Consider the following 23258-nt stretch of genomic DNA (forward strand, 5'->3'; position numbering starts at 1 on the left):
GCAGAACCCTTCTTTACGTAGCATCCTTTTAGACAGGGTCAGGCATTCTCAGTCAGTCTGAATGAAACACCTCCAGTCTGTAAGCTCTTTGTTTATGATCTGGCTCCAAGTCTGTTCACCAGTGACTTTCCTTTTTCTAAATTCTGTGTTTGAGCCATACGTAGTGTGTGAAATGGAGTCAGTGCTCCAGGCATGGCTTGATGCAGAGGACCTGGAGTTCATGTCTTGAATTGCAGTCCCTTTCTCCTGTCAGGAGTGGGTGTTAGCTTTCCCTGCATACCACATTATGTTAATATTTGCTGGCTTCTTACCACAGTGTGCATACAGCCTAGAGTCGAGTAAGTCTCCTTTGTACCCAACTGGCTTTTTGCTGTGGCTCTGAATTAATTTTGGACTGTTAAGTGTTGGGAGCTTATGTTTTGTCCTGTTAAATTTACTTTTATTGAACTATCTAACTTCAACATTTTTAGGTATTTTAGAATCCCAATTCTTGGTCAGATTGGACATTTCATGCCTATGTGTGTGATAATGCTGTCAGCCAAGTATGGGATTGGGAGGATTGAGGTGAGAAGTCTAGGCAGCTGGGCAGAAAGGTGGCTCAGGAGATCAGGAGGAAAGTGGCAGAAGAGTGTCAGATGTGAATACCTGGTAAGCTGCCAGACTGCTCCGTACTGTGGTGGGTCCTGTATGTGGGACAGGGTCTGGGTGCTGTGTTCTGCTCCTGTCTCTGTCTGCCTTTCTGCTTTAACTGTAAACATTGGAATATAGACTGTATGTTATAGCAAAGTGGTTTTGTAATAGTTTCTTTTTTTAAGTGTTTTTTTTTTTAAGATTTATTTTATTTCATTTTTATGTGTATGAGTACACTGTAGCTGTACAGATGACTGTGTTCCATCATGTGTGTGGCTGCTGTTAATCTCAGGACCTCTGCTGGCCCCGCTCCAGCCCCGCCCGCTCGCTCCGGCCCCGCTCGCTCAGGTCCCGCTCACTCCGGCGTAATTTTCTGCAGCTGTCTTCAGACGCACCAGAAGAGGGCGTCCGATCTCATTATGGGTGGTTGTGATCCACCATGTGGTTGCTGGGATCCGAACTCAGGACCTTCGGAAGAGCAGTCCGTGCTCTTACCTGCTGAGCCATCTCACCAGCCCTGTAATAGTTTCTTTACCAATACAGACAAACCATTAAGGCCTAATGAGCAAGAGAAGTGCAGAGAGCTCCAGATTATATGTTCTGGAGATAGATGAAGGTATCTAGTTAAAAGGGAAAGCCCTGCTGTGCCAGGTTGGTGAAGTTGCGGTTGTAGGAGAGTGGTGCCTGGCTTTCTCAGACTCTGCCACGATTGCCCTTCTGACCTGGAACCAGTTGTTAACAGACAGGGGTTCAGTGGGATTGCATTTGTTGCAAAATGACAGTCTGCCACAGTATTGGTCTTTTCCTCCTGTGGTGGTGCTGGGGATCTAACATAGGACCTTGTGCACGGTGGGCAAGCCTTCTACCACTAGTCTACATTCCCAGCCCCAGTATGTTAAGGAGTTCTTCAGAACCAAAGGAGAAATCTTTAAAAATAAACCATTAGTTCTAAGATTTTCCACACTTGGAAAACAAGTGTGAGCAAGAAGCCTCAGCTATGCACAGCTTTACTTTACAGATAATGATAGTCTTCTTGTCTCACAAAACAAATCTTAATTAAACCCACAATCCAGACTAGCTGAGCTTCCCAACAACAGAGGCAAAGCCAGTGAATCTATACTTAGTTCTTAGCTCAATGATTGTCTCTTATACTATAACAACAAATACATGTGTTGGGGACACATATTTATCTTATATATTAGAGCAGCTGATTATATATAATGTGTGATACCTTTAGTAGATTCTAGCACACTGCCAGTTTTCCAAAGTGGCTGTACCAATTCACATTCCTACTTGCATATGAGAGTTCCACTCGCCAGCCATTCCTGCCTCCACTATTATAGTTGGTTAAATATTTTGTTGATTGCTTGGGGCAAGGCCTCACCTTGTAGTGGAAGCTAACTTGAAACTTACAGCTACCCTCTTGCCTTAGCCACTGTGCCCAAGCAGCTAAACAATAAACAAGCGAATGAAGGATTGGGTCTTTCTCCTTCCTCCTGTTAGTGAAGAGGCCCCCAAGCCTCACTGAACTGCTGCTCTTTTATGTTCTCTGATGGTGACTTGCCACTTCAGTCTCACAGCAGTTTTGGGTGAACTGAAACTGGTCACTTCCTGTCTTCCAGTCAGTGCTCTGGTGTGTCCTTCTTCATTGGTTTTATGCTACCTTGTGGTCCTGAAGGTACTCTGGAAGCAGCTCCCCTGCCGTCTACATTGGACGCTTCTCTGATTCCCTTTGCACTTAGATTGGGTGCCTCAGAAGTACTTTTGTGTGTTGTGTAGTAGCTTCTCTGCTGAGCACAGCTCAGTCTGTCAAGGTCAGTCCAGTGGCTTGAGGTGTCTCTGGTGGGCTGTAGTGAGTGAAGCAGGTTGGACTTTGCTTTCACCCCCTGATGACTATTACAATCCTTTTTGTAATTGTTAGGTCCCCTGCATGTCTATTCAAATCCATTGCCCACTTTCAATTTTTTATTGAATTCATTAATGTTGCAGTATTTAGATTGATTTATTTTTAATCCAAAACATTTTTTTCTCTTTGTTTTTCTTCCATTCTGTTCAAGGAGTATTTATTTTGTAGTATCAGGAGGTTAGGAAAGTTCTTAGGCTGTGCACACTTACCCTGGGTCCCTCAAATTAGATCTGCAGTCCACTGGGACCATCCCTGGGTATCTCAGATTAGAAATGCACATCTGCCAGTCATTCCAATAGCACCTTGGTGGTTCACACTGCTTCTAGAAAAACTGTTGTTCCTCCCCTTCAGACAGGATGTAGAGCTCTTGGCTTAGCGTTTATCTCAAGTTTGACATTTTATAGGAGAGAAGAACGAACAGGAGAAGTAGGCTGATGACTGAGCTCATGGGGGTGGGGTGGGGGACCAGGATGCACTCAGCACATTCTTAGGAAGTATCTCTTGGTTTCTTGTCAAGACTCATTAGATTCTGGGACTCCTGAGTAAGATGGGCTTCACAGCCTCTGCATTAGCAGAAGAAGCTTCTCGTGTTAACAGAGACTGATGTGTGCACCCAGTGCTCATGTGCTCCTGAGTGTTCTTGTTCTCTCTCTCTCTCTGTCTTTTGAGATGGTCTCACAGTATAGCTCTGGGTGGGCTGGAACTTGCTATGTAGACTGGGGTGGGAGACCCTCTTTCTTCTGCCTCTGGAGTGCTGAGTTCAAAGTGTGTGTCATGCCTGACAACACTGCTTTCTTCAGTAGGTAAGCTGATATGACTCAAGTAGTTTTTTTTTTTTTTTTTTTTTTTTTTGTGGGGGGGTTAGGTGTTAAAACATAAAAATGTCATTTCCATGGTGGATTGCTGAAGATTCTGACTCTGGAGTAGTCTTAGGGCACATACATATATCGATTCCTTGTTTTCTTTTCTTTACATCTTGTAGTTTTGTTGCGACAACAAAAGTTCTGTCAGTATATTTACACACACAGGACATGGGCACACAGGACACAGGCACACATGGACACGGGTACATAGGACACATGGACACACACACTGACACGTGGACTCACACACTGACACGTGAAATGGGAGTTTTACTGTGTTGCCTAGGCTGACTTCACATTTTCTGTCCCATGTGATCCCTCTGTTTTAGCTTTCCAAGTAGCTGGAACCATGGACACAACCTCTGTGCCTCGTCAGTGGTGTGGTTTGAAAGCAGCATCTTTCTGAAACCCTGAGCAGTGCTTCTGTTAATGCATTTGCTCTTTTTCTCTGTACCACCATTCACTCTGCAGTTAGGTCATGGAAGTGAGTTTGCAGCCATGTGGTGCATCCTCTTCTTTTGCTCACGTAGTTTTATGGCATTTATGTGGATGGGTATAGTCTTAGCCATTGAAGGATTAAAAAAGGCTAATTGTTTTGCAAACATCTTGTTCTGCACTCTGTACTCTTTAAGGAGTAGAAAGGTAGTTTTTATAAAAATGAACCACCTCCACTTCATATACGTGGTTTGCTTTGCTTCTTAGTTGTAAGGCCATGGGCAAATTATTTAATTTAAGCAATTTCTATGTGTACATTTTGTGTGTAGTAGTTACATTTTGTGACTGTTGTAAAAATCAGAGATGATGTGTTTAAGTCACCCAATGTAGAGCCTGCTATGTAGTCACTTAACAGTGATAGTTTTAGATATGTTCATTTGTATGTAAAAGCTGTGTGTTGTAATTAATGGTTAATTGATTCTTCTCAGTATAGATTCATTCATTCATATTTTCACTCATTTAGGATTAATTGAGCAAAAATAACTGATGATACTAATGTAGGAACATTATGTCAGTATTCACTTTCCGATGCTAGTCTTTATGATACAATACTATTTTCAAGCTAGAGAAGTATTGTTCTATAAAGACTAACTTAGGCTGTATCATCAAAGCATGAAGGTATGATTGTGTTTTTCTTTTGGTGGGTGATGCTGAGAATTGTTTTCTGCAGTTTCTGCATTGCTTGTGGTGTGACTTGAGGCTGTGTGCAGGGCTGATTCATACGGTCCTAGTGTACAGAAACATCGGCAAGTCCAGACTAAGAGCATCGAAAAACCACACTTGCCATTAATAAACTACTGTTAACAAAAAAATTCTTTAAAATTAGCTTACTTTAAAAATTAATACACACAATAAAGTCAGTTATAAATGATTAAAGAGTGAAGACTACGTTTTCTACCTCTAAGGCATTCTGTTATTAATTCATTATATGTGCACACATTGACACAGTGTTTCAAAGCCCTTGGAGGTGCCCATCATGCACATCCCAGCATCCGCAGCACTTTTGAGGGTTGGCTATCTGCCTTATGTGACTAGGATGTTCAAAGACACACTGGCACTATTCACTTGCAGCTTGTGTTTGGGTCACTCTACATCTAAGTAGAGATGCCTCATTTCCAAAACTGTTTTCTGGCTGTGCGTGCTGGATCTTGCCATTAAGCCCAGCATTGTGTAAGCAGAGGCAAGTGAGCCTCTGTGAGTTTGAGGTTACATAGTGAGGCCCTGTCTCAAAACAAAACAAAAACCACCTAAATTTCCTGAGGTGTAAACTGAGGATGCTTTTGGTCTTTTGTTGTACTATTGGATTATATTATGGGATGTTGCAGTTGTACAGACAGGATGATTGCTAGAAGTGTGCTTGAGGCACTGAAGATGTTATTTACAGATGTGATAGATAATGCCAAATTGATGTATCCTTTTTCTCATACTCTTAGCAACCCAGTGTATTTTCTGACTTTGAATTTGAGTAATCTGTAGCTGAAACCATCAACTTAAAAGAAATTTTAATTTGTATCTGTATTGAGTCTGTTTGCTGCTAGTGTTCATGGTGTATTGATAATGAAGGAGGTCATGTGAAGCAGCAGATAGGTACCTAGCAGTGATGCTGAGAAGTGTCTGTTACTTAAAAAGTAAGCAGAGATTAATTCAGATTCCAGGGAAAGCACTTATTTTGTGAGGAGAGAAAATGAAAGGTAAAGAATGATGTCCCCTGAATCCACTGTATCTTGCTTGGCCTGTGTTCTTGGCCTCATGAATATTGTATAGAATTTTGAAAATTCAAAGAGAAAAACACACTTATTACTGTTAGGTTAAAATGGTTAGAAACCAAAAAAAAATTTTTTTTTTTTTTCGAGACAGGGTTTCTCTGTGTAGCCTTGGTTGTCCTGGAACTCACTCTGTAGACCAGGCTGGCCTCGAACTCAGAAATCCACCTGCCTCTGCCTCCCAACTGCTGGGATTAAAGGTGTGCGCCACCCGGCAGAAACCAAAATTTTAATGGCAGAGAAAAGTGAGGTGCATACATAGTCTGAGGAGTTGGGAACAAGAAATGCCAGTGTGAATGTGGGATGTGCTTTTCTTTTAAAACCCATTTGTAGCTTCTGCTCAAAAGACCTGGAAGTGATTGTCTTATACAGTGTTATGGCAGTAGCATGGCATTATTGTGATGACATGCCCAACATCTAGGCCCGTGACAGTCTTGGCCCCTGTTCCAGCTCCAGCTCCAAATAAGTCATTTTTCAGCTAAAAGGAAACAAATTCTCCTGTAGGAGTGTGGCTGAGGTTTGGGACAGCAGTGTGTAAGGGGACCTGGAACATTTTTCTCCAAGGCTTCTGGGCCTTCTCTAAAAGGGTGTGGTGGTCAATTTGAAGGTTGTTCAATAGTTCAGTAGTTTTTGAATCATTTAGCAGCTATGTTACAGTTTGTATGGAGACATGGTGGTCTCATCTCCAGAATTCAGCTTGGAGAACTACTCAGTTGAATTCAAGAGAAGTTGCAAAGAATCTTGTGTTTTAAGGGGGTTTGTGATTTCATTTTGGGCCACATTCATAGCCACCCTGGGTGCATGTGAGTCGCTGGGCCACAGGTTGAAGTGGTCAAGAGGAAAGAGCATCCCTGAACTTCAGGAGTTGGTCTGCACTCACAGGGAGTCCATGGGAAGCGAGTTGAAGCAGAAACAAAATCTTGGTTGCTGCTGCCTACTGCATCTGCAGCCAAGGTCTGGCTGTTGGTTTGCACACTGGATACAGAGTGGTAGAGCTGATCCATGTGACAGTAGCACTCCAGAGAATCTTCTGTTCCTGTGTTACCAAACCAGTGCCAAGTCTTGAGAGTCCAGTAACTTCTGTCATGCCCTGTAAGTGTGTGTGCCCCTCCCCTGCAAGGAGCAATAACCATGCTATAACCACAGTGTATTCATAGCAGCCTTTCGCAGTGAGTGGCAGCACCAGAGGAAGCACAATTTAAGCACAAATCCAAAACAAAAAACCCTACAGGATTATAGGGCCACATTGAAAGGCCTGGCTTTATAGAACAGATAGTAGAGGGTGAGGGAAGACACAGGGAGGCAGCACTGAGCTCAGGCTGAACTTGTGGGTCCCTAATAGCAGAGTCACCATGTGAAGACATGCCTTGGAGACAGTGGGGAGAGTGGACTCCTTACTAGATGGTATTGAGAAGTGACTAATTTTGTCAGGTAGTTTCCCTATGAAGTGCTATGATGTCTGGAGTTTGCTATAAGATGAAGATGGTTTTAGGAGGGGCTGGTGGACAGCTGTTATAGTGGTGAGTACCATGGGGCTGTGCACTGTGTCCCTTTACCGCTTGTACCTCAGTTCTGAAATCCCTGTAGGAAGCTGCTGTTGAAGCCAGGTGTGCTGCTTCTGCCAGCCGCCCGCCTGCCTGTCCTTGTCACTTTTCTTTTTTAGCTGGCTTTTGTCTAGTTTCCCTCATAATTTAAAGGGCTCTTTCAATAATGTGGAACAAGCCTTTTGTCATGTTTTGCAGATAGTTTTCATTTGTCTTGAGTTCATGGTGCTTTTCTTTTTTTTTTATAACCTGTGGTTGAATTCCCATTTTTATTTTGTCAATTTACCACTTTTCTTTATGGCTTAAGTGTTTTTGTGTGTTTCTTATAAAAAGCTTTTTTTCAAAGACTCTGAAAAGTTCTTTCATGTTTTTATGAATTTTTAAAATGACTATAGCACACTACTGATGCGTTTTCATTATATAGTCGTTATCATTTTGCTAGCATATTTGGGACTATCCTCCTTAGAGCTGTGCATCAAGAATATATCGAGGTAAATTCTCCACAGCTGTCCTGAGAAGATATTGATAGGTTTAACAGGATCCCTAGAAGAATAACTGTGGACAGTTACTAGAGGGTTCAAGAAGGATGTAGCATGCCTAACTTCTTTTATTAAAAACTAAATACTGTGTAAAACATTGGTAATATACTTGAGTTTCTAACTGGCAAGAAGGTTTTGGCATTCACTTTGCCCAAATATTTCTTCTAGGGCTTTTCCTGGGGTTAGGGTCAGGAGCTGGCCCTTCCCTGGAGGCAGTGTTTCAGGCTTGCACCCTCGCAGCTCTGACCCTGTGAAGAACAGTGTGTTAGACACCTGTGCTTCTGCACTGCTTTTCTCACTAGGCGTAGGAATCTTGGGGTAGATTATCTTCTGTACACATCAGGTTAGAAGAAGTGCCTGTGGAGGTGCCTCATTCTTCTGATGGGAAAGTGTAGTAGAGAGGTGGCTTGAAATTGGGTTTGAATGAATGCACTCAGTTCTTAGTTAAATGTGAGTTCTACTGTTAATGCATCCCCTTTAGAAACGAGTGAAGGAAATATGAGGTGAAGAAGTGCATGTGTTTAAAGTATTTTACCCTACAAAAAATTTTATATTCTAGTGTTAATTTTCTCTCCTTCCCCCCCCTCTGCTCTTCTTCCCTTCTCTCCCCTCCCTTCCCTCCTCTCCTTTTCTTTGGTTTTTCAAGACAGGATTTCTTTGTGTAGCCCTGGCTATCCTGTAACACATTATGTAGACCAGGCTGGTCTGGAACTCAGAGATCCTGCTCTGCCTCCTGAGTGCTGGGATTAAAGGCATGTGCCACTGCTGCCCGGTATGCTAATTTTCTAATACAAGTGAAAACTGGGATCAGAAAACCTTTTTTTCTTCTGCAGTACCCGTTTCTCTTTTCTAGAAAAGAGAATATGCAGTGTGAGTCATCACCTAGCTCTTTCCATCGTAGGTGTGAAGCATTGTAGGTGTGAGAGATGTTGAAGACCCCATCACAGTTTGCTCAGCTTAATGCCTTCAGGAAAATCTATGACGTTTCCAGAGTTTGCGTCTGTAGTCTCAGTTTGATACTCACTCAGTTTATGTAACAAAGTACCATCTAGCCATGGATACTACTGTTTGGTTGATAGGAGTAGACTAGAACACTGTCTGGCTGCCCCTAACAGGAGCCCAGGGTTCCTGTATGATGGGTTTTAATACTGGATTTTGTGTGTGTGTGTGTGTGTGTGTGTGTGTGTGTGTGTGTATGTGTGTGTATGTGTGTGTGCGTGTGTGTGTCTGTATTTACTTTTCTTTCTTTCTTTCTTTTTTTTAAAGATTTACTTATTTATTTTATGTGTATGAGTACACTGTAGCTGTACAGATGGCTGTGAGCCATCATGTGGCTGCTGGGAATTGAACTCAGGATGGCCTGCTCTCTCCTGCCCCTCTCACTCCTGCATAATACACTGTAGCTGTCTTCAGATGCACCAGAAGAGGGCATCAGATCTCATTACGGGTGGTTGTGAGCCACCATGTGGTTGCTGGGATCCGAACTCAGGACCTTCGGAAGAGCAGTCAGTGCTCTTACCCGCTGAGCCATCTTGCTTTTCTTACAGACAATTTCTTTTTTGTGGGTAGGGATGGGGTTTCAAGACAGGGTCTCTCTGTCTCTCTGTCTCTGTCTCTGTCTCTGTCTCTGTCTTTCTCTCTCTCTCTCTCTCTCTCTCTGTGTGTGTGTGTGTGTGTGTGTGTGTGTGTGTGTATTTTTTCTCCTTACAGTGGCAAGGGATGAGATTTTGAGACAGGGTTTCTCTGTACCCTTGCTGTCTTGGAACTTGCTCTGTGGATTAGGATGGCCTCAAACTCAGATCCACCTGTCTCCCAAGTATTGGGATTAAAGGTGTGGACTTATGCCCAGCTTTACTGATATTCTTACAGGTTCGTCTCAGTTGTACATTTGTGGGGTGAGACAAAGGAAGTAAGCGGAAGCCCTGTTGGTGGTGGGTGGCTCTGAGGACTTGCTTTCTGCATGTGACTTGTCACATACTTTCTGAGCATTGCTCAGATGCACCATCAGCTTCTGACTAGCTTGTTTATTGTGAGAGAATTGTCCCTAGATATATTGCTTCCAGATCCTTCCAGATGAAGTTTCACCTAAAGAAGTGATGGCGTTCTTTGTTATTTGTTACCAGTTATTTGTTGTTTGATTTTACTTTCTGAGTTAACTGCAGATTGGCAGAAAGTTGTTTGTGTTGAAACATGTAATTACTTAATCCCTAGTAAGTTTAGAGTACATACGAGCCAGTTGGGCCTGTGGACGTGATGGGGGCAGACAGATGCGTGCACTGGACGACCTGGGTTTGGTATTACCTGAATCATTCAGTTAGAAATGTAAATATGTTTTAAACCCAATCTCTAAGATGCCATAGAGGGGGCTTTTATTTTTTTTATTTTATTTTTTAAAGTTATTTTAAAAACTATTTATTTTTATTTTATGTGCACTGATGTTTTCCCTGTTTGTGTGTCTGTGTGAAGGTGTCTGTTCCTTTGGAGCTGGAGTTAGAGACAATGGTGAGCTGCCACGTGGGTGCTGGAAATTGAACCATGGGACTCTGTAAGAACAGACAGTGCTCTTAACTACTGAACCATCTCTCCAGCCACGACTGGGCTTTTATTAAAGCTTTCTGGTACAGTCACTTGTTACCAGAGGAATGCATCAGAAGTGACCTTGTGAACAAATCAAGGTGCAGTGCTGTCTTTGCATCTTTCCCTCCATGACCCGGGCAAGATTTAAGTCACAGCTGTCTACAGCTGCCCTTTGTCTAGAAACACTCCTTACCTGGAAGACTCTTGACTCTTCTGTGAAGCTGTTGGTATGGTGCTGAATCCTAACTGATGCTGTCCACATGAAGCCAGTGAAAGTTTATTGAGACCAGAGGTTACATTCTATTTAGTTTTGGCATTCTGGCCTCTCCGTTGCCCATGCTTTGGAACCTATGAGCTCGCTGGTTGTTTCTTGGTGGGCCAATTTGCTTTCTCATAGAGCTTAGAGGTGACTGGCTTTCCCAAGGCTGCTGGACACTCAGATCAACTCCTCTTGCTCGGTGCTGCAGACGCATTTTTAAGGCTAGAGTAGCCTCTCTATAGAGTGTTTTTGTTTTTGTTTTTTAAAGTCATTCTGTACTCCTGATTAGCTACTAAAAGTTGGTTCAACAGTTTTTCTAAGCCGACAATTCTCATTATTCAGTAAAGATAAACGTGCTCATTGATTTCTCTGTTAGCAATGTCCTTGTAGCAATGGTAGTTCCTGCCATGCCCCACACAGGCTGCTGTCTATGCTGCAGCTGAGTAATCCTGTAGAGGTGCAAGCAAGCAAGCCATGTCTGGTCAGGACCTTCCAGCATGTCACTCACAGCTGAAGTCCTGTTCTTGACCCTGACCCTTTGTGCCTGCCCTCAGCCTTTCTCCTGGCCAGGTCTTTCTAGCTATAACCTCACTGTTTGGCCCTAACTTTGTTTTCTTAAGCAGTCAGCAGAGTTTTAAATTCCATTCTCTCCCCACCCTCCCAACTCGATTGGTTCCCGCTGTTGCTGTTATTACCATTGGATAGATGACATTTTAATTACAATTTTATTTTAAATATACTGGTTTGTGTGTGTGCATGTGAGCACGCATGATGTAATATGCTGGTGCACAGGGTGTAGCATGCAGACTGAAGTCAGTGGGCAGCTTTGTGGAGTCAGTCCTCTCAATCTTTCTCTGCACACCAGAGATTGAAATCCAGTTGCTGGACTTGTGTGGCAAGTGCCTTTGCCCACTGCACCATCTCTGTAGCCCAGGAGAAGGCATCTGAGTTTTCTTTTGTGGTTTGGAGGCAGAGTTTAACACAGTGTAGATGGGCCTGGAACTGGCTAAGGCCAAGGATGAACTGAAGTCCTGACCTGTCTCTCACACCGAAGGTGGCTTGGATTACGTTACAGGCTATGTCTCCACCATCTCATCCTAGGCTGCGCTGGGGAGAAGCCCCAGGCTTCTGGTTTGCTAGGCTGATGCTTTCCCACTAAGCTTCATCCTTTGCAATACATTCTCATCATGGTTTCCTCTCCTGATTTCTCCCAGATCCTCCCCATCTTTTCACCCACCAGATTCATTCATTCTCACACCCCTAACCTAAAACAAACATATCAGAAAAAGAATAGGACAAAAACCAAACAGAAAGAAGACAATCTATAGCACAAGACACACACAGATGCAGATACATACATTTACTTGCACACACAGAAGTCCTATAAAAACATAAAATCAAAAACCATAATATATAAGCAAAATACCTATGAGGAAAATAAATGCCCAGACCTTTGAGAGCTATACTATGAGACAGAAATGCTTCAAAGATACCATGAATTTGTTTTGTGTTGGCCATCTACTGCTGGGTGTGAGGCCTGCCCTTGAGTGTGGTTTGTACACCTAGTGAGACTATTGAAGAAAGTTAACTTTTCCTTTGAGAGTGGTTGTCAGTTGGAAGTAGCTTCTGGGTTAGGGATAGGGGCTTGTGTCTACTCCCCCTGTCAGCACTGGGATCCTGTCTGACAATCTGTGCTGCCCTAGTCTCTGCGTTCATCCATGTATCAGTTCTGTTGTGTCTGGCAGTCTTTATTTCCTTGGTGTCTTCCATCCCTGTTCTTTACAATCTGTTTTCCACAAGGTAGTCTGAACCCTGAGAGAGGGGTTTGATGGAGACATTTAGACTGAGTGTTCCAACGTCTCTCATTCTCTGCACAGTGTCCAGTTGTGGTGTCTGTATTTGGTCCTTTCTGCTGCAGGAACTTTTTTAGTGGCTGAGCAGGCATTGATTTGTGAGTCTAGAAGAATGGTATTAGTAATTGTATGGCTGTATTCCTTTAGCACAGCAGTAGTAGTATTTGGTTTTCTCCTAGGTCCACAACCAGTTAGATGGTAGATGGTTGTTCCCACGGCTCTGTGCCACTGTCATGGCAGTAGATGATGCAGGTGGGTCACCATTGCAGATTGAAGGTTTGTAGCTGGGTTGCTAAACAGCTACACCTTTCCCCTCTGGTATCTTGCATAGTACCTTCCTGTAAGGGTGGAGGCTTTAGGTATGCACCAGCTTGACTTCTCCATGTTCCATGAGTTACGTAAGTGTTGTCTTCAACTATAGGGCCTTACTGTCAGTTTGTGGAGAGCACAGATTACCTTGGCAATAGGTTGGGGTGTTTGGGAATGGAAGCATGGGGCTACTTTGGCCAACAACTCAATTAGATTTAACTGATTCCTGGCACTGAAAGTTTCACTTGGTGGTGAGAGATGTCTAGTTGGGGCTTGGCGTCCCCTGTTCTTTGATTCCATTTAGATTTCCTTCATATATGTATATACTTTAAGAAGCTTTTACTGGAGTAGGTTTCCCTATGACCCTCAAATGGCCTTTAGTTTTAGTTCTTCCTTCCTTCCTTTCTGTCTTCTCTCCCCCTTTCTGTTTAATTCTCCTGTTCCACTGTCTTCTCCCCCAGCCACCTAGCCACCCACCCACCCATAACTATATATTCTATTTCTCCTTGCTTGGGAGATCCTCACACGTACCTCCATGCCCCTTATATCTAACTTCTGTGGTTGTCTGCTTATCAAAGACTTAAAAAGCTGACATTCACATGTAAGCAATACATACCATATTTGTGGGGTCAGATTACCTCACAGGATGGCTTTTTTACCTGGAATTTTTTTTTTTTAAACAGCTGTGTAAGATTCTATTGTGTAAATGTACTAGCTTTTCTTTATCCATTCATCTGCTGACACATCTAGGCTATGTCCAGTTTCTGGCTTCTATCAATAGAGCAGCAATGAACATAGATGAACAAGCCCAGCACTTAATTTTTTAAAATCTGGTTTGCTTCCTGGCACAGTATGCTGTCAGTGCTGCAGCAACGACAGCAGTGACCTGAGACCACACAAATAACAGGGCAGGACAGCAGCGGGCGGCAGTCTTCATCAGCTCAGACGGGTGTGCATGAGAAGTTCATCATGGTAGGAGTGCTGCCTAGTATAACCAGAGACTTTGTTAAAGAGAAAGGCCTAGTCCTGCCCCCTGCTTATTATCAGTGGAATTGGATTCTAAGCTCATTCCCACCTCATTGTAACTTGTGACAGTGGCACTACAGAGTGCTTATAACTTTGGGTTCAAGATTGTTAATATTCACTTTATACATGGAAATATGTTGAAAGTGAATTTATACATATTAGCAAAAAGTCAACAAGACATTGAAACCTGTGGTAAGAACTAGGCTGGTGAGAAGGCACTCTCTGACTCAGGAGTTCAGAGAGCTGCTCCATTCTTGCTAAGTTGTCAGTCATGTTCACATCTCAAGATGCAGCTGCGCCTTCCCATCATGTGATAACACTACTGCCTGCAGGCCCCCTTAACACAGCCAGCCTTCTCCCACTGCCCCTCCCTGGCCCCGCTTATCTCACGGGGTGGAAGGTGAGCTGAAGGGAACCGAAGGGCTTTTATACATTGTGACAGGAGAGGAGGCCAGGTCTGGACACTGAGTTGATGTGAAGTGAGTTTAAGTGGTTTATACACTTCTGAAACCTGTGTTCTCTTCGTAAATGAGGTTATTGCATCATTTGCTGAGAATTAAAGATCAGAAAGGGGAACTGGGCATTCTGAAGAAAGCCAGAAGGGTTTGACATTGTCATTTTAGAAAGCAGTTGCTGAGCCTTTGAAGGGATTGCCAGGATCTACTGCAGTCTGCTGTGAGCAATAAGCATAAAATAAAGCTGGACATCAGGGAGTTGCTTGTGAAGAGCTACTGTCTGTAGAAGTTTGTTTAGTTCCTACAGTATACAGTGCAGAACACTATATAGAGAACACAGTTCCTGCATCCAAGGAGCTTATAAACATAAGGGACGATTGACCACGTGCCTGTGAGAGGCAGTCCCATCTGCCTGAGGTGGCCTTCCGGAATGGGAACAGTCTCTGAGTGTGTACAGGAAGTGTGTAGGAGAAAGGCTGGTACAGAGATGTTGGTACCATGGTAATGGAGAGGTTGTAAGTTCTCCTGGGGCAAATGTGTTTTGGTACGGTATGAAACATCAGAGAAATTTCTGGCTTTAGAGAAATTTCCCTGAAAATATATAACCCCCTTAAGGAGTTTATGCATATGTATTTTAGGGAAAGTTCATGAGTGGCCATCCAGAGCATAGTGGACACGACACTGTGCTGTGGTGCCCAGTGTGGCTTGAATTTGTAGAGCTTAGTGAGTGTATCATTGTTGAGATCCATTCAAGCTTTTTTACTCTCTCCAGTCTTTTTAAAAAATCTTCATCAAATTTGAATCCAGGACTTGAGAAAGTGCCAGTTATCTAAATACAGTATCGTATTGTGATAAATATAGCCATTGAGATTTTAGAGCTATTCACAAAACTTTATTTTAATATTCATAGGGAACTTTTTTGGACTGTTATCTGAAAAACTGAAGACCATTTTATCATCAGAACTGACTATTAATTAGGGTATTGTTTCAGAAATAAAAGTTGATCTGCTGCTAAAACTCTATTTGAATATGTATGGTTCCAAGCTTGCTTTGTGTATTTAATAACTTTAGTACTATAATCACTCTGTTTACAATTAAATTTTGGTGAATATGCTAATATAGAATGTAACAGTGGGTGATTTCAGCAAAGGGCAGTGTGGATTTGCATCTTGATGTGCTTTTCAGTTACATCTGCATTTCATTTGGAATCAAAGGGAAAAGAAATGGTCAGATTATGTAACCCTCATGCGATGATGAACCGGCTTTCTTCTCTGTTGCACAGGCTGTTATTACAGGAGGCTTGAGCTGAGGGTTCTGAAATTGCACAGATTGAACTTTCCTACAGGTTGGCTCTTCTGTGTATTCCTTAATAGAAGCCTCAGGGCTGGAATTGGTTTCGTTATTAGAAGATACCTCTAATGTACTTAAGTAGTTGTTTAATTGAAATCAGTGTCTGCAGTTCTTTTGAACACTCACTAACTTAATAAGGCGAGTACTTGTGCTTGTCTCATTTTTGTGAGCTTGGGTTCCAGGGTTAAAGAAATTATCATTTTCAGAAACTGCCTGCAAAGCAACAGTAGATCGAGACAGCCAGCTTTCCTGTTCTCAGAAACTAGGAGACTTCCTGTTGCTCTTATCCAGAAAATAAAAGGGGTTTCCAATGCAGTGGGTGGGGAGGGGTCTAGACCTCAGATAAAGCTGTCAAGATAGTTGTGCCTCCTGAAGCACATGCCAGGAAAAGCCTGCTGAGGGCAGCCAGGGGACCGACAGAAAAGGCTTTAGGGATGTTTATGATGGTAGGAAGAGGCTCTGGTTCATTTGTGAGGTCAGAGGTCCATCTCAGGTGTCATTCCTCAGGAGCCTCTTAGTGGGTTTAGGCTGGCTGGCTAGTGAGCCCCAGAGTCCACCTGTCTCCTGCTCTACCTGTCTGCTGGGACTGCAGTGCACACTACTGGGCAGCTTTTCACCCGCGCTTTGAGGTAAAGTTAGGTTGTTGTGCTTTCCTGGCTGAGTCAGTTTGACATGGAGAGGTTTCTTTTACTGGAAATAGTGTTTCCGTGATATAGTTCATATGCTAGGGGATGCACGCATTAAGTTCCTGGCTTGGTTATTGTTCCTAAGCATTTTTGTGAGTGGAATTACTAATATGAAGGCTTGTGCATGTATATGTAGGTTTTTCAAAAGAGGTAATTTCAAGTATAGTTACAGTTTTTTATACAGTTTCTATTGCAGCCTAGGCAGGCTATGAACTTTGTGTTTGGCTTCCTAGTGCTGGGCTTGTCCTACACCTGTGTGTACTTCAGGTACAGCATTTTAAGCTGGACCTCTTATTTCTTACCTCACATTTATGACTTTTAAGGAACAAAGGAATAATAGATTAAGGATGTCACCTAATTACATCAGTCCTCTGTTATCCCAGGTGAGTCATTCCAAGAACACAATGGATCCCAGAAACCATGGCTGGTGGTGGAGCCTCAACCAATGTATAATAGGGATCCTCCTTTAGTTTGTAAGGTGAGAGTATGGTAGTAACCAAGAACAAAACCATCAGAAGAGGGTCTGATATGTGAGGTGGCTGTGGTTTCCACATCTCAGACATCTGTCTCACTCTGAGGTAGTGGTGTGCTGATGGCCTGCCACACACAAGCACTGTGAAAAGAATCACCAACACTTTGGAAACTGAGATGGCTCCTGTGATTGATGGGAGGGCAGCATGTGTAGTGCGGATGAATCAGAAAGAGGTGAGTGGCATCTATGGCTGGATGATGGTTGGCTCTGGATGTATCCATACTCAGAATGGCACACAGTGTTACAGTTTATGAATTGTGTATTTCTGGAATTTTGCATTTAGAATTTTGACCTTGCTTGACTGGATACCTGGAAGGATTATTGAGCAGTCACTGTTCTCCTGTATGCTGTTCTACTTTTATACAGTGTTCTTGGTTAACAGCCACCAAACATACCTGGCATTTTTGTTGTTGTTGTTTTGTTTTGAAATAGCCATAGTGAGTTTTTTTGGGGGGGTAATCTTTCTGAAGGAATGTACCTCCCCAGTGGTCACTTGTGTGGGACATGGCTTCACAACTGCACATTGTTGCTTGCTGTTCTCTAGTGTTCAGGTTTGTGTCCTGTTCGGGAGTCCAGAAGTTAACTTACTTGTGATGTCCTTGTGAAGCTCACTTTGGTTGCAGCCCCAGCATCTTCTCTTGAGCTGGGTGGGTGGGGTGGGGTGGGGAGTTTCTGTTTTGAAGTTTTGGGAATGGTATGAACCAGCCTTGTCTTTTATCTACTTACATGGTGGTGTGGACACAGGAAGCGTTTCCCAGTTTTCCTGTGAATGTTTCCTAAGGTTCTGAGCTTCACTCTGGTCTTCTTCTGAGTGGTTTGGGTATGTAGGGGAGGGACTCATGGAGACTGTACCACACCCAGCCTCTTCAGAGCTCAACAGGCACATGATGTGATGCTATTCTGTTGAAGTAGTTTTAGGAGTAGCATTCCTGATCTTAATTGTCCCAGTAAGCTCCAAATAGCTGGCTTCGAGAGTAAGACTAAAAATAAAAGCCAATAGTTTTATTTGGAATGGAAAAAAAAACTCCACTTTATTTACAAGAAATCTATATGAAGTAAGTGCTGAGGCAGAGTTTTCAGTTACAACATGGTATTTTTATTGCATGGGAAAAGAATTTTAGAAAAAACTGTTCAGACACTTCAGTTACAGAAAGAAGATTTTAAAAGTCATTTAAAACTGTTTTGACAACTATAAGGAAATAATCAAATAGGAAATTGCTGTGATCTGATAAAGCCGGATGAAGTTTAGAAGGAATCACATTAGTGCCAGGACTGCTATGTGTTCAGCTTCGTTCTTCTAGTTGAGTTGTCACCGAGGTGCGAGGTGCAGAAGTTAATCTTTCTTCCTGTTTTAAGTCCTAGTTGCCATGGCTGTCACCAAAATACTGTGGGGCAAGATTTCAGCGCAGATTAAAAAGTACCTTGAGAGAACCCGTCTGAGGAAGTGCTAGCCCTTGTCCCTTTGCTTTGAAGGTGCTTTCACTGCAGAGAAGTTTGAAATTGGAAAATGCATAAAGCTTTTTTTTTTAAGAGAAAAGTTAGATTTAAAGATTTCCCCATCAGTTAATAAAGTGTTTGCATTAGTGTTCTCTAAAGAGATGGAACTGATGGAATGAACATACCTATTGAAGGAGATCTATAAGCATGACTCTTGGCTGTGGTGTGAGTAGTTTGTTGGTGGCTGTCTCCTGACAGAGGAGAAGACTGGGTATCTCAACAGTCCCAGACTGGAGCTGGAGTTTCAGGGAAGTCCTGAAGAAGTAGGTTCTAATCCCAGTGAAGGAATGTCTCAGCAATAGGATGGATGAACTTGGCAGGGATAGTGATGGCAAGCAGGCAGAAATCAAAATTTTCCTCTTTCACCTCTTGATTTAGAGTACATCTCCCTAACTCAAATAATCTAATCAAGAAAAGCCTTTCATCCTGTATTGTGCTGCTTGGGTTTCAGTTGATTCCAGATGTAGTCAGGTTGACAACCAAGATTAGCTGTCACAGTATATATGCTTATATATTGCATATATGGAATTCATGCATTTGTAGTGATAATCGGTGGGTATTTGCTGAAGTTTCCAATCTAATACTGTGGGGGCAGGCAGAGGTGGTGATAAAATTAGATAGTCTAGCAGTTAAGAGCACATACTGTTCTTGTAAGGACCTGAGTTTGGTTCTCAGCACCCACAATTAGAAACCTGTAATTCCAACTCTGGGTAATCTCATACCCTTGGCCTCCTCATGGACCCACACAGACAGATACTCATACACATACTTTAAAAAACAAGAAAATAAATCATTGATTTTCTTAATGTTTATTTTAATTTTATGTATATGAATATTTGTCCACATGTGTGTGTGCACGCCATATGCATGACTGGTACTTGAGGAGGCCTGAAGGCTACATGGATCCCTTGGAGCTGGAGTTACAGATGGTTGTGAGCCACTATGTGGATGCAGGGAATTGAACCTCAGATCCCTGAAGAGGAGTCAGTGCTCTTTGACCACTGAGCCACCTCTCCAAGATCCAAGAAAATGAATCTTTAGTATAGTCTGTATATTTAGTATAACTGAGTTCAGATGTCACACCTTAGCAGACTCCCATTTGAAATAGCATTCTAAGTGTTGCAGGTCAGTCTTTTTCAGTCACTCCCCTCTCTGCTTCTCTCTTCTGCAGTTTTTAGAGAATTGTAGAATCTTAAGGAAATCTTTTGTTTAAGGAGTCAGTGTTGATAGACAGAAGGATTTGGACTCATATAGCACAGGTTTATGTGCATACACAGTTGTACATGGTGCAGTGAGTTGTGTCTGAGACACTTGAAGCTTAGACTTTAATCAAGATTTCCCAACTAGCCAGTTACATACTTAGATCCAAAGCTTTGATTCCAGCGTGTTCTTCCCCAGTAAAATAGTTTTCCCAGAACACTGTTACACTTGTGCTGGTGAGAAAAGCAAATGAGTTACTTCTCCAGAATGCCCAGGGAGAAGGGACATATCAGATGGCCAGGACTTTGTGGAACTAGCTGGTGGTGTGTGTCACTTCTGCTGAGCCTGGGCCCTCCTTTGTGAGTGGGGCTGCTGCAGCCTTCCTACTCAGTACCGACACTTGTGGCCCAGATGCCCTTGTCCTCTGCCTTGTACACACCTAAACTAAAATTATGGTCTCTGTGCTTGTGCTTCTTATTAGCACATCTTTACTGACTAAGGATCTTGTGGCTGCATTACCAGATGGTGTGTGTTCTAACTGCATACCTTCCCTTAGCACATCTGTACTGATTGGGGGTCTCTTGGCTGTATTACTAGATGGTGTGCATTCTTACTGCATGCCTTCCCTCAGTTGTGCTAAACAGTCCTTGTTTTGTTGTTACTAAATAGTATTGTAGTCATAGATGATATGCCACTGGGACTTAAAGTGCTTTCCATAACTGCATAGGTCATTTTATTTATGGTCTCCTCTTCCAAGCTTACTGACAACCAAATAGGATCCTAGCTGCTAAAGACCAGAATTACTAGACTAGACAATTGAGACTCTAGTCTCAAATAGCCCCTGTTGAGTAGAAGCCTTCTGTAGGGGAATGTTTTGAACACTTCTAAGGTTATAATTGTGAGCAAAGTTGCTTTGTTTTGCGTTACAGTGAAAATGCCCCGCGTCAAAGCAGCTCAGGCTGGAAGACAGGGACCTGCAAAGAGGCACCTTGCAGAGCAGTTTGCTGCTGGGGAGGTCATAACCGACATGTCTAGGAAGGAATGGAAACTGGGATTGCCTATTGGCCAAGGTGGCTTTGGCTGCATCTATCTGGGTGAGTGCTTGTGATTTCTAGTCATCAGTGGGAAGATTCAAATGCTTCTTATGGGATAGTCTCTCATTGAGGAGTGTGTGGTTGATCATAAGTTCTCTTTTGACATATTAGAAGAAGATGGCTCATCTTATTATACAAAAAGAACAAAAAGCTGAAATACTGTCACTCATAAACACAGTATCCTTAGAATCTTCAGACTGCTACCCAGACTAGTCAAACTCTCTTGACACTGAAAGAGAGCTGTGTTCATCCTTTTTCTCTCCACCTCAGCCAGGTACAGTTGACTCCAACTCTGTGTTTAACTCATTTAACAGATCTTTTACAGCTATGGGTTTTTAAAAATGTCTGTACTTCATGTTGGGCTTGACCTCTGTTAGTTGTATTAGTTAGCATACTTACCTTGGGATAGTTGGAAACCAAGTTAGAATCCTGATCTTCTCTGAGTTTACTGAATTATCAACATTTTAAAAATGGTTTACCTGCTGGGTGGCAGTGGTGACACACACCGATAGTCCTAGTATGTGGGAGGCAGAGACCACAGTTGCTAGTACTACTTTGGACCTGTGCAGCTGTCAGGCCATGCTCTGCCCACTGCTCTGTCTGCTTTTGTCTTGGCTGGTGCACAGCCCTCCTAAGCAGCCTAGTCCCAGTTGGACCAGGCTAGTCCTTTGGGCAAACCTTGGAGGCCCGTGTCGCAGTTGCAGCAGCAACCCCAGTCTTCTCCCTGTCTGTTAAAGCCTTCTTATTTGCTCTCTGCTCCTTTTGTAATGGGGGTTTGCACTGTCTGCTTTCCACTTTCTCTCTGTATATTGGTCTCCTGGCTTTGCAACTCATGTAACACTCCCATCCTGGGGGCTGTGTGAAATATGTTCCTGTGAGCACCCATGGCCTAGCCTGCTCCATAGTTTCAGTGACACGCAGACTCCTTTAGCACACTACAACACTGCCTACCTCCCGTACTGTTTAAATATTCCCTCCATTTCTTCTATCGCATCATAGTGATGCTTCTTTTTTATTTATTTATTTATTTATTTATTTATTTATTTATTTATTATATGAGTACACTGTAGCTGTCTTCAGACACCCCAGAAGAGGGCGTCAGATCTCATTACAGATGGTTGTGAGCCACCATGTGGTTGCTGGGATTTGAACTCGGGACCTTTGGAAGAGCAAGTGGTGCTCTTAACCACTGAGCCATCTCTCCAGCCCCCATAGTGATGCTTCTATCATAGTATACTATACTATGTATTTTACTTGATGTCTGCATTTTACTGCTCAAATGATAGCCAGAAGTAGAAGGATTTTTCCCTCCTGTCCACTTCCAAATTCTCATTTCTTAGAAAAATGATGTGAAGATCCTTGTTGATGAGGTTGGAGAACTTGCTGTTCTGCATGGCAATGGCCTTAGTGTTGCTGTGTACTAACCAGGACTGGAGTCAGCTCCTCGGCCTCCAGATGTTCTTTCCTAAAGGGTTTTACAGCTGACTAGACCTAGGGATTCCGCAGTCCCATCATCCAGGGTTTCATAGTGTATCAGCATACAAAGCACCAGAGGGTTCTCAATGAAAGAAAGAGTTTTTAACTTTGTGTAACAACTTCCTGTAACATCTGATTAAATTGAAGAAACCTAAAATTGCTAGATACATCCTACATATGAAAAAAAATCTTAGACTAGGTACAGTGTTATGATGATGATCTAAAATGGCATTTGGAATCTGGGATTCACACCTCAGAGGGTCTTAGGGCTGTAGGCCTAAGCATCTGTCATAGCCTGTCTATGGCAACACTCCTTCCTTGTTCTGATATAAATGTCTCTCTTTAAACAGCGGACACAAATTCTTCCAGACCGGTTGGCAGTGACGCTCCCTGTGTTGTAAAAGTGGTAAGAAAATATTGTTCATTTTTTTTCTTTTCTCAATGTAATTGGTATTTATCTTGTAAAGCATCTTTTTTGATGACCAGACTTGGTTAAACCATAAGGTACTGCATTGTTAATAATCTTTCATAAATATTTAATGAGACACATAGTAGCTTTATAGTTTTAAGTAACTTGAATTCAGAGTTTCCAGCTCCCCCATACTAGAGTGGCACAATTTGAGGGTGTCTGAGAGACCACAGAGGTCTGCAGGGGTGGGACTGACTGTCTCAGCTGTTTGCCTCAGGCACATGTGTTTTATATTTATATCCTGCAACATCATGCTAAGCTGACTTTATTTTGTTCTGGACATTTGTTTGTGTATGTGTGTGTTAACTTTGCCTGCTGCTGTCAGTTTTACTCCCTTTCCTGTTCATTTTAAGAAGTGACTTCCCTGCAGTGGTAGTTTTCTCCGCAGTGCTCAGGCTGCAGTTCTGGGTGCGCAGGATTGGCAGCAAGCAGCCTGTTGGACGCCGAGTAGTTAGACCAGTTACAGACCAGAGAACTCGTGTTTCCTTATCACTCACTCACTTATCGTTTTGATCAACATTGTTTATACCTCTACTCACCCCATTTTTTGATCTGTGAGGATCCTTGTTAAACAGAAGAGCCAGCAGAGCAGTAGTTGGAGAGTTTAGTGCCCTATTCCCTGTGCCCTTTCTTCTGCTTAAAGGTTATAGAAGCTGGGAGTCAGGAGTGCCTCAGAATTCATTGGTTCACTTTATTGTATTCAAATAGAAGTATACTCTACGCTCTAGGAACCAA

The 23258-nt window shown here is 42.8% G+C and overlaps 1 protein-coding gene across 8 annotated transcripts in view; it reads left to right on the top strand.

Moving 5' to 3' along the window:
- Positions 1-23258, top strand: part of Vrk1 (VRK serine/threonine kinase 1) — a 65793-nt gene that overhangs the window by 12889 nt on the left and 29646 nt on the right. For 7 of the 8 annotated variants that reach the window (XM_031355339.1, XM_031355336.1, XM_031355341.1 and 4 more), the window contains exons 2-3: positions 20414-20578; positions 22405-22460. In XM_031355339.1, the coding sequence (XP_031211199.1) occupies positions 20419-20578; positions 22405-22460 (216 nt within the window). In that variant the 5' untranslated portion in view covers positions 20414-20418. Of the gene's footprint in view, positions 1-16088; positions 16199-20413; positions 20579-22404; positions 22461-23258 lie in introns of those variants that run through there. The other variant, XM_031355338.1, reaches the window with a different exon arrangement.

The sequence above is a fragment of the Mastomys coucha genome, unplaced genomic scaffold, assembly GCF_008632895.1.
Source record: "Mastomys coucha isolate ucsf_1 unplaced genomic scaffold, UCSF_Mcou_1 pScaffold6, whole genome shotgun sequence".
NCBI classification, from domain to species: Eukaryota; Metazoa; Chordata; class Mammalia; order Rodentia; family Muridae; genus Mastomys; species Mastomys coucha.